This window comes from Schistocerca piceifrons, chromosome 9 (genome assembly GCF_021461385.2).
Source record: "Schistocerca piceifrons isolate TAMUIC-IGC-003096 chromosome 9, iqSchPice1.1, whole genome shotgun sequence".
Lineage (NCBI taxonomy): Eukaryota > Metazoa > Arthropoda > Insecta > Orthoptera > Acrididae > Schistocerca > Schistocerca piceifrons.
The window spans coordinates 182,891,856-182,904,323 of record NC_060146.1 but is presented as its reverse complement, the minus strand read 5'-3'; the positions used below and the strand labels follow the sequence as shown (position 1 = coordinate 182,904,323).

The following is a 12,468-nucleotide window of genomic DNA, read 5'->3' as shown; positions in this document are numbered from 1 at the left end:
ATTTTGGGGTAATTCATCACTGAGGAATAAAGTATTTATTGCACAAAAGCGTGTAATCAGAATAATAGCTGGAGTCCACCCAAGATCATCCTGCAGACATTTATTTAAGGATCTAGGGATATTCACAGTAGCTTCTCAGTATATATACTCTCTTATGAAATTTGTTATTAACAACCAAACCCAATTCAAAAGTAATAGCAGTGTGCATAACTACAATACTAGGAGAAAGGAGGATCTTCACTATTCAAGATTAAATCTAACTTTGGCACAGAAAGGGGTGAATTATACTGGCACTAAAGTCTTTGGTCACTTACCAAATAGTATCAAAAGTCTGACAGATAACCAACAAGTGTTTAAGAAGAAATTAAAAGAATTTCTGAATGACAACTCCTTCTACTCCATAGAGGAATTATTAGATATAAATTAAGAAAAAAAAGAAAAAAACAAAAAAAATATTTAAAAAAAAATTAAAAAAATAAAATAAAATAAAAACACAAAAAATAAAAAAAGTTGTTATATTAACTTAAGTATGTTGTTAAATTAACTTAATTATGTCATGTAGTGGAAAATTTGACTCGTTCCACATCATCACGAAATATCGTATTCGTGATCCATGGAATCTAATCTAATCTTCCTGTCACTTAAATCTATACTCGATGTTACCAAATTTCTCTTCTTGAGAAACGTCATTCTTGCCATTGCCAATCTACATTTTATAATGAAACACAAAAGAGGTGTGATAAGGATTTACTGTAGTGAAAAAATATTGCAAAGTGCAAATATCTGAGGAATACTATTTAAAAACAGAGTGTACAATTATATCTTCAAAAGAGTGTTAGAATAACAATATACTGCTGAATATGTAGAATGCAGGAATTGGGGTATAAAAGAAGTTTACTTCACCATCCTCCAGGTGCTACAAGAATCTGAGGAACATATAACCTTCAAAGAAAGCTTTGATGAGAAATAAAAAACTATGACTCTGTGAACAATAAGTTGAAAGAGAAACAAGTTGCTCTTTGAAATGACTGACCTTCCCATTTATCATTTGCTTTAATGTTTAATGCAGTCTTACATCGAACTGCCTGTTAAGTGGACACCATTTTATTTTATGTTCTACACTCATGCTTATATTAGAGCTGTAATTATTAATTACAAATATAATGTAGGTTAGTAATAAGAATATGACTTCCTTTATATAAACGAATCTGACATTTTTCCTCAAGTCTATTTTTATTCAGAAATGATAATTATGACCTATCACCTCTCACTGTTTACAAGAAAGCCAGCTCCATTACATCTATTGTGTGTATAGTCAGTGGAATGGATTTAAATATCTTCCATTTTCCAGACAAAAGTTAATATCTAACATAGGTGTTAATGGTTGCCACTCACCATACAGCGGATATACTGAGTTGTGATAGGCACAACAAAAAGATTTACATAGCTTTCGGCCATTAAGGCCTTCGTCAGCAATAGACACACGTACACACACATGCACACAAACACACTCATGCAAACACAACTTGTACGCAGGTCTACAGTCTCAGACAACTGAAATCACACTCAGCTGTGAGTGGTTGAGTGCGTGTGTGTACGTGTGTCTATTGCTGACAAAGGCCTTAATGGCCGAAAGCTATAATTGTGTGAATCTTTCTGTTGTGCATATCGCGACTCAGCATCTCCGCTATATGGTGAGTGGCAAATTTTCTCTAAAATATTATTAGATTCCATCCCGGATTTTCCATTGTTTGTAGGTGTTAATGGGCTTCATATGATATTGTTATTTTGCTATGCAATACTGTTGCATGTTGTTTTGTGAATCTTGCACAAAACAGGTCTAAATAGTTACCTCCACTGAAGCAGTAAAATTTCTGGTTCTTTACAGTAAAATTTTAGGTATATCTATAAAGTGCTTGGAGGAAATCCATTTCAATACATATGCTTCACCACAGTGAAATATTCTGTCAGAAATCAACTGCTTGACTGTGGGTGAGCCACCTCGAACCATTGCATTTGTTCTAGGTGCTCTACCTTGGTGTAGAGGGTGTAGGAGAATTTCTCTGCTCTTAGGGAAACTGAGAGCAGCTGCCAGTTTTTTTGCTGGTAGATGTGTTCAGGTGGCTGCAAGTCAGGCAGAAGTATTCCACTATAGACAAAGATGTGACTGAGTGGGAAACAGGTAATGATGTCCCTATGTGAATGCTCCACTCCCCAGTTTTTGCAGAGGCTACGGCATATCTGTATTCTGACTCTCGCTGCAGACTGATATGATCAAAATCCAGACATTCAAGTGGAATCTTCTAAAGTTCCCCTGTTGGGTTGATTAAACTAAAAGCAAATCGTGGAAGATCTCCTCTACCATTCTCCATAAGCATGTCAGCAAATATGTGACCCCATTTGAATAAGCCTCACTTGTATTCTGTGTCTAAGGAGCGGGTCACAAAACCTTACTCTGATCTCTACTGTAGGAGGCATTTTACAGAATTTAACAGTTACTCTTAATTAAAAAGTTGAAAAGTTTCATTTAAAGAAAAGTAATTTAAAATATAATTAACATGTGCTGCCTAATCAACAACCAAACTAAATGAAATAGTCCCTGTTATAAATTTACATGTATGGAATTCCCAAAATTGAGTTGATACATAATCAAGTCTACCATTCCAGGACATGTGCAGAATATCTATCTTTAATTCATATGAGAGGCTTATAAATACTTCCCAATGCACCTGAAGTTGACATAAATAAGCATAATTAAATGCTACTAAATAAGTCTTGCAGCTATGTAATCAAATAAAATACAAATTTCTTATTTCCAAGATCTGAGAATATTCTGTGTCCGAATTAATGTGAACACAGCTAATGGTGTTTGAAAGATTCAGATTTTCTATAACCGAAACCAGCAGTCTATCAGTTGAAGCTGTGTGGTTCATAACACCTGGCCTCTCTTACAGATTGACTACCGCTGAGTGGCTCCTGGACAGAATGATGTGTGACACTTCCTGGTACTGACTGACCAGAGGTGCACTTGCAATCAATGTCTCTAAGCATGTGTAGCCATGTAGCCCACAGATTCTCTCCAACTTCTGAGAAATATTTAATTTTGGGATACCATTTAATGTACCTCAAATGATGTATCTTTCGATGCTAGCCTCTCTCCAGCTATTTAAACTACAGACCTTACGCAGTACTGAAATAAGCATAAAAAGTCTAAATCTTACAATGTTATGAAACACACAGAAATACAAATAACAAATTAGACAAAATTTTGAAGACATAGCTGGCCAGCTCACACTACCACATTGTTCTAACTTGTCACTAGATTTGAATAATGGGCTGTTTTATTATTGGACAATTAATGAATCATTAATAATATTTACATATGGTTGCTATTTGAATGCATGAGGATGAAGATTCTGCATGGTTCATTATAGACTTGCTTTATTAATTGATTCTCTACTAATTAAATAACTTTTATGCCAAAACTGTACATCATACAAATACATTGGTTCTACCAGTCACTGCTGTGCTGTATGCTGCCAATTCCTACTTACATGTTATTTGTGCAAACAGCATTGCTCTAAGTATCACTGCGAAGTTTCAGGAATCGTAAAGATAACCCAGTGTCCGTAGTTTTTGTCATATGGGCAAATTAGAAGATGCAATGAATTCATCTTGTTGATACAAAGAGTATGTGGTACTTGGTTTTAATGTATGTTATCGAAATATTCTGCAGTTGACACATGACAGTAAACAGAAGGTCCCAGTAATCAGCCTAGTGACTCTGGGGCATAAGCTGCCTCCCTGGTTCCTTCATGCCCTCTCATTATACTGAAAGCATGATTCTCCAGTGGAATTTTAGCAGTTTTTTTCCTCCACCTGGCTGAGCTGTGGCATATCTTAAGCTTCTCCCATGCTTTCTGCATTGCCTTCCAGGAAACTCTTGTTTCCAGCAGTGCCGACCCCTGCTCTCCATGGCTTCTGGGGATATTTTCAGGATTGCACTGACTATGATAGGGTGTCAGGTGGAGTTTGCACATATGTTGTGGACTCTGTGTATAGCAAACTTGTGCCTCTTGATACAACATTAGAGGCCGTGACTGTTCAAGTAACGGCATCAAAGGATTTTACCATCTGTAATGTGTATCTCCCTCCCATGATGGAGTGGCTCAGAATACACTGTCTGTACGGTTTCTCAGCTCCCCCCACCATTCCTAATCTAGGATTACTTCAGTACACATAACCCTTTGTGGGGTGGAACCATGATTACTGGCCAGGATAAAGACATCAAAAATTTAATGGCAGGCCTTTGTCACCTGAATGCTGGTGCCCCCACACACTTCCGTCTGGCACATGGAACTTACTCAGCCATTGATCTTTTCGTTTGCAACTGTGGTTTTTTCCCATCCATCCAGTGGAAGGTCCATGATGATCTGTGTGGTAGTGACCACTTCCTGATCTTCCTGTCATTCGCCGTTCTGTCGACAGCTGACTTAGATCCCTGTTTGGGATCCCCATCCACCCATTGGAAGACAGTATCGTGGTAGACCTCAGAAATTGCCAAGGCCATTAGAGGTTGCAGGTGGGCTCTCCATCACCATAAGTGCTATCCATCGATGGAGCACCTCTTTGCCATTAAATGGCTCTGTGCCTGTGTCCTCCACCTAATAAAATGATGGAAGGAATGATTCTGGGAATGATATGGTTTGCCGGCTGTTGTGGCCGAGCGGTTCTAGGTGCTTCAGTCTGGAACTGCGCGACTGCTACTGTCGCAGGTTCGAATCCTGCCTCGGGCATGGATGTGTGTGATGTCCTTAGGTTAGTTAGGTTTAAGTAGTTCTAAGTTCTAGGGGACTGATGACCTCAGATGTTAAGTCCCATACTGCTCAGAGCCATTTGAACGATATGTTTCAACCATTGGACCAATACCCCCCTTTCACTGGTTTGGGTGATCAGATGTGTCTGCGGGTACCAGTCTCCTGCCTGCCTGGCTAGCCGCGCAGTCTAACGCGATGCTTCCTGAGCGGGAAAGCATGCCAGTCCCCGGTTCGAATCTGCCCGGCAGATTAGTGTCGAGGTCTGGTGTGCCAGCCAGTCTGTGAATGGTTTTTAAGGATGTTTTCCATCTACCTCAGCGAATGCAGGATGGTTGCCCTTCTTCCGCCTCAGTTACACTATGTCGGCGATTGCTGCATGAACATTGTCCACATACGCGTACACCATGATTACTCTACCATGCAAACATTTGGAGGGTTACACTCGTCTGGTATTAGGCGTTCCTGGGGGGTCCACTAGGGGCTGAACTGCTCAATAACCATAGGTTCGGAATGGGGCAGTGGTGGGGTGGGTGGAGTGCTATGGCCTGTTGTGGGTTGTGAACCACTGAGGGCTACGGCGGGACAAAGCCTCTGTCATTTCTAGGTCTCCAGTTTAATACACACAATACACACACACACTAGTGTCCTGCAGGTGTAATTAGTATTTACTTGTACGGTACTGTCTTCACTGCCCCAGATGTTGTTACCAAAAATTTTTCTCTGCATTATGCTCAAGTCTGTCTGCCTGCCTGTGTCCTCGAACTGCAGGTTGAGCGAGAGCACTGGTCCTTCACTATATGCCACTGGAGCCCTGTAGTGCTGCATTCAGTGACTAGTGCCTTAGCTCTTTGCCCTGATACAGCTCCAGGGCCAGAGTGCATCCACAACCAAATGCTCAAACATCTATTGATAGATGTGGGTGTTGTCTCATTACCAGTTTCAACTGTGTCTAGAGAGGGGGTGAGATCCCATCTCAGTGGTGAGAACCAAGTAAGCATCCCCTAGAGGTGGGTGGCTATCAACTAGTTAGTCTCGCCAATGTTCTCCGTAAGTTGCTCAAGTGCATGGTGAGCCAGTGGCTCTGTTAGCTCTTTGAGTCTCAGGGCCTCCTGGTTCTTTACCAGAATGATTTTCATGAATGCCATTCAACTGCCGATAATTTGGTCTGCCTGGAGTATGCCATCCAGGTAGCTTTTGACCAATGTCAGTACCTTATTGCTGTCTTCCTTGACCTACAAAAGTCTTAAGACACCATATGGTGATACCACATCCTCACTACTCTACTGACTGGAATCTCCTGGGCCCACTCCAGATTTTTGTCCAGAACTTTTTGTCACACCATACTTGATGTGTTCAAGTTGGTGCTTCCCAAATCCAAGAGAATGGGTCCTGCAGGGCTCTGTATTGAGTGTCCCTGTGTTTCAGGTGGCCATCAATGATCTTGCAGCAGCTATAGGGCCTTCAGTATAAACTTTCTTGCAAGTTGACGATTTTTGCTTTTACTGTTGCTCCTTGTAGTGTGACTGTTGATAAACACTGACTGCAGGATGTCATAAAATCATGCAGTCATCGGCCATCACCCACGGCTTTCAGTTTTCAACTGCCAAGACTCGCACCATGCACTTCTGTTAATATTTCATTTCACTGTCCATCCTCAACCAGAACTCTACCTACAGGAACTCTATCTCTATGATCAGTTATTCAGTGTAATGGAGATTTACCGTTTTTTGGAACCGGCCTTCAGTGTCTCATTGACATGGGATCCCCATCTTCACCAATTTAAGCAAAGGTGCTGACTACACCTGAATTCAATCAGCTGCCTCAGTAACACCGTCTGGGGTGCAGACTGCTCAACCCTTCTACAGCTTTATAAAGCCCTGATCCTGTCCCTTCTTGACTGTGTGAGTCTGGCATATGGTTCGGTATCGCCCTCAGCATTGTGGTCACTGGACCAGATACACCACTGTGGTGTCCGAATTTCCACGGGAGTCTTTCAAACTAGCCCTGTAAACAGCTTATTCGTGAAGGCTGGGGTTCCTCCATTACAAATCAGTTGCCAACAACAGCTACCCAGCTATGCTGCGCACATTTGCAGCTCCCCTAATCATCCAAACTATCAGGTCCTTTTTCCTAGTAGGGCGATCCACCTCCCACAGCAGAGACCAAGAACTGATTTCACTATTGCAGTTAGACTACAGTGTCTGCTCTTAACTCCAACTTCACCATTGTTGCCTCTTGTCAGGGAACAACTGCGCATGCCCCCATGGCATGTTCCCTGAGCTTGGATCTTTCTCGATTTATCCTTTTCGTCCAAAAGAATCACTTGGCCCCATGATTTTTCACTGCCTGTTCCTGGCTATCCTCGATGAATTTCCAGGTTGTGAAGTGGTGTACACTGATGGCTCAACGGTCAGGGGACAGACCGGTATTTCATACACATGCAAGGTGCAGTGAACTATGCTCCCTACCATATGGATGCAGTGTCTTCACTGCTGAATGGGTGGCCATCAGACAAACCCTTAGCTATAATCATTCTTGAACCAGTAAGATGCTTCTAATCTGCAGTGACTGCCTGAGCAGCCTTCAGGCTATAGCCCAGTGCTACCCTCATCACCTATTATTCACAACTATGCAGGATATTCTTTCCAACCTGTATAAAGCTGGATGGCCGGTCATTTTTGTTTGAACACCTGGACATGTTGGGCTCTCAGGGAATGAACGTACTGACCTGTTGGAAAAGTTGGCTAATGGCGTCGATTTTAGAAATGGTGGTCCCAGAAGTGGATCTTCGGTTGACTCTACCCCAACAATTGTTGGAGGCCTGGAGCTCAGAATGGTCCGCCGTGGACTCCTGAAACAAACTGAGGGCAATAAAGGAGATAACAACAATATGCAGTCTTTCCTTCACACAGGGAATCCACCATTCTTTGTTGGCTACACATCGACCACATTTCACTGACGCATGACCTCATTCTTCTAGGTGAGGACCTACCTGACTGTGGTCCACATCCTACTAGACTGCAAAATGTAGCTGTTTTGCAACAACACCTTAAACTTCCTGACATGTTACCTCCGGTGCTAGCGGCAACCTGGTTGTGAATTTCACCTGTAAAGTTGGTTTCTGCTTGTCTCTTTGAGGTGTGACACTTTGCCCTCTCCTGCTCTAGCCCAGGGGACCCATGTGGCCCTTGCCTGGTGGTCTGGCATGGCTTCTACACTTTCCACCTTTTAATTCTCTTTATTCTTTTATATTTGCCATTCTTAATGTTTTTTTTCCCTTAAATTTTATCATCTTGTTTGAGCTGTGTGAGCTGCTTAATTTGCATTTATCTCTCCCTCATTGTATCTTCATTACAACTCATCTTCCCAGGATTTGCCTTTTGTATCCTCCCCCTGGGGATTATTCCTGGTTTGATATTTACAGACTAGAGGGTCTGATAACCTTGTGGATTGGTTACACTAACACCAAAAAAAACCAACCAACCAGTCTCAAATTTTCATTGTCACCCACACAATTTCTAAACACCGCTACATGAGGTTCTCCTTAGGGTACTTGTGAACAGTACATTGGGGGGGGGGGGGGGGGGGCGAATAGTGCCAGTGACAGCTGTGTACTCTGTCACATGGTATACCATTTACTCCCTGGGAAAACCTCGTTACATGGTGTTTGTAAATCATACAAAGAAATGTCACTGGCAGTGGGAGTTGAGTTTGCTGTGGAGGTAAGTTCAGATTGCCTAGGTTTGAAGTGACTAGTATATAAATCTTTTGATTTTCATGGCATATTCTTCATAAAGACAACTGACATTGGCACATTAAAATCAATACCTGTTTCCAGATTTAAGACTTAGCCAATATAACACCACTAGATCTAAAGACAAAAACAAGCAACACCTCTGGGAACAGAGCAAGTTGTGCACCGTATCAGTTTCTAGAAAATCTCCAACCAATAAAAGTTATTTTCACCTTCCACATACCAGGCTGACATCAAAACAAGTCTGTATAATATCCAAACAGAGTCGACCTCCAGACAGTATTATGGTTTCAACACTCTGTCATTACATGCAGGTGACCTGGGTTCAGATCAAGTCCTGCATACTGTCAGTTGCCTTTAATGTATTCATTGTGGTGTGTAGACCAGTTTCATTTGTGCTTCTTGTACTTTGCATTTCAACTGTACTTAGCTAATTTCCTTTGATTCAGGTGGATGGTAAACCACATGCAACGCCTAACCGTGAAATTCAGATCATGTATCTTAAGGAATATCCGGTAAGTACTAAAATTTACCTATGCTTACACACACATATATTCTCTACCAGCCACTGTGCCTAACATGATTAGACAGAATGACAGGATAGTTCCTTTCGAAAGGTTATATTTGATTTCCTCTCTCATTCCCCTCCTGATGATCTTGTCATGCTTTTTATTTGGAATGATGAGGCAGGAGGAAAGTAAATGAAATATTTAGAAATATGATTTATAGTTTCTCGTTAAGTCACTTAACTTGTAAAAAACACACTTCAATTGGTTCTGTGCAAGGCAACATATGTTGTCATCGGTAACAGTACAGTTGTGCATAATGTTCTGGTTATTTAGTGTAGTAGTAATGAACCAACTTAAAGATTAAGTAAAGTAAGGAAACACATAACAGTAACGTTGTTTTAGATACCGGGTAGTAGGGAAGGGATGTTAGGCAGCTCAACAGGCAGGCAGCAAGCCTGTCTAGAGATGATACAGGGAACCAAATACACTATTAAAACAAATCTCTCAGTCACCACAGCAATGAACTGAAAGAATAGTCAGTACAGGTATGTGTTGAAAGATAAAGATATTAACATGTAAAAGTAAAGACCTACAAATCAGGAAAAGGTTTCTAGAAACATACATGTGGAATGTGTGATTGTATGGCCATGAGTTCTGGACTATGCGGACTGAGGACAGGAAAAGACTGGATTCTTTTGAGACGGGGTGTTACAGGTGCATTCTGGTGTGCTGAGCTCACAAATGATGAAGTTGTTAAAAGAGTGAGAGGAAAAAGGAGTTTATGGAATGCTATGATAAAAGATCAAATTATAAAAGTAATTGGCTGTAACTTCACACAGAAATGTAGGAGGAGGCAGAAAGATGTGAGGACTGGGGATCAGCTGCCAACAAAAACTTGGATTGAAGAATAAAGGAGAAAAGTCTAAATGAAACACACAGAAATACAAATAACAAATTAGACAAAATTTTGAAGACATAGCTGGCCAGCTCACATTACCACATTATTCTAATTGTCACTAGGTTTGAATAATGGGCTGTTTTATTATTTGACAATTAATGAATCATTAATAATATTGACATAGGGTATGTAAGACCCACATGTAAAGCCTTTCCAATATTCGTTCCTCATTTCTGGGCCCTGTCAGCTATCGGCAACAAAAAGTGTTATCTTGTACCTCATGATCTAATATGTACAAATCAGTTACCAGCTTCAAACTTCATATTTGGGATGTAACATAGCTTCTGTTTAGTTTCACTTCTGTTTCCAATTGTCCTGAAACAGATGTTGTACCAAAAGTCAATTTTAAAAAAGTGAACTTGAAACTTCCAAAATCAGATCAGGTAATGACAATAGTGCTCAGAAAGGCAAAAGTGTATAATCCACAATAAGGGGAAAAAGCTAGTCTCCTATGGCTAGAATTTGAATGAGTCACAGTTGGAAGAGTATAACTCATACAAATATCTGGATGTAACAGTCTGTGGATATATGAATGATCACAAGCAGAGGCTCAGATGAAGCATGTGTCAGACTTCTGTTCATTAGTAGACTGCTAGGCACTGCAGTCAGTCCACGATGAAGTTTGCATCTGAGACACCCACATGACTTACCTTAGAATATTGTTAGACTGTATGGGACTCATACCAAGTAGGCCCAACAAGGGATATTGGATATATAAAATGAAGGGCAGCACAAATGGTCACATACTTGACCCCACATGTGAGCATCACATAGACGCTGAAAGAAATGAAGTGGCAAACCTTTGGAAATGGATGCACACTATCCCAAGAAAGTCTGTTTAATAAATTTTGATAATCAGTTTCAAGTGATGTATCTGGGAGTGTACTACAATGCTGTATGTACTGCTGATGTAGGGATTGCAAAGACAAGCTTGCCCTGATAACTGGTACAGTAGGATGGCTCCTCTTCACTATGGTTAGCAGAGTATGGACGTAGATGCATCTCTTTCCATTGTTATGTCCTGGGCGACTGAGGGCCATTGTGGCACCAGAGGTCTCTAGGCCCAATGCAGAGGTATGACAATTGCTGTCCACAGATCTCCTCTGGTGTGTCTGCTGTGAAAGTGGGGATGAGAGTTGGTGGAATTTCCTGTAACGGAGAAGAGTATTAGAGATTTGGTAAGTGGGAACATACAACAAGTGGCTTTCAGGTGACAGCGAGAGTTCATAGCAGTCTTTGAAATCAGTATTAAGTGCAGTCTCTAATGTTCTACTCTGGTAATCAGTATATGAGACAGTCTCCATTTATCAACTACTCCTGAGCATGAAAAATGGTCATCGTGGGACCTAAGAGAGGTGTGATATGGGATTACTTCAGTGAAAAAATACTGCAATGTGTAAAATATGTGGGAAACTTTATTCAAAAACAGATAGTGCAACTATATCTATTAAAACACTTTAAAAATAACATACTGCTGAATATGAAGACTGCACCTTCAGGTCCTACAAGAATCTAAGAAGGACATAACTTTAAAACAAAGCTTTGATGAGAACAAGATGTGTGACTCTTTGAACCATATCTTGAAAGAGAAACAGGTTGCTCTGTGAAATGACAGACATTAGGGACTTCCCATTTAAGCATATGATTTAACAGTTAATGCAGTCTGTTAAGTTACCATCAGTTAAATGGGCACCATTTCATCTTGTTTTCTACACTCATTTTTACAATATATTTTGTAATTATTAGTTACAAAAATAAGCTAGGGTAGTAATAGGAATATGACTTCCATTAAATAAATGAATAAACTGACAGTTTTGCACAGAACTATTTTTATTCAGTAATAATATATAATTATCACCACTGACTTTGGTTCCAAGAAAGCCATCTCTGTTCCATTTATTGTGTGTACAGTCCCCAGAAGACATGTGGATAACATGTATTTGGCCATGGTTATAACAATAACAGAATGGGATTGCTCATTTAAATATTTTCAGTTTTTCAGGCAACAGTTGATATGTAATGTATCAGAAGACATGTGGATAACATGTATTTGGCCATGGTTATAACAATAACAGAATGGGATTGCTCGTTTAAATATTTTCAGTTTTTCAGGCAACAGTTGATATGTAATGTATCTGTTAGTGAGCTTCAAAAAGTAGTATAATTTTGTAGTAGAATACTGTTGCATGTTGTTTTTGTGAAAATCTTACGAAACAAGTGTGAAAAGTTACATCCATTGGTCCTTTGCAGCAAAATTTTAGTTATACATGAAAGTGTTGTGAGGGAACCCATTTCAGCACAAATACTTCACCAGAGTGAAAGATTCTTTCAGAAATCTACTGCATGATTGTGGATGAGTCATCCAAAACCATGTCATCTCATCTAGGTGCACTAGCTTGGTAATGTGTGTAGGATAATTGTTTGCAGTTA

The 12,468-nt window shown here is 40.3% G+C and overlaps 1 protein-coding gene across 1 annotated transcript in view; it reads left to right on the top strand.

Moving 5' to 3' along the window:
* The window catches only part of LOC124717140, a 295,935-nt gene that overhangs the window by 123,091 nt on the left and 160,376 nt on the right, over positions 1-12,468 (top strand). Inside the window, exon 6 of the mRNA XM_047243888.1 lies at positions 9,021-9,086. Within this exon, the coding sequence (XP_047099844.1) occupies positions 9,021-9,086 (66 nt within the window). The remainder of the gene's footprint in view (positions 1-9,020; positions 9,087-12,468) is intronic.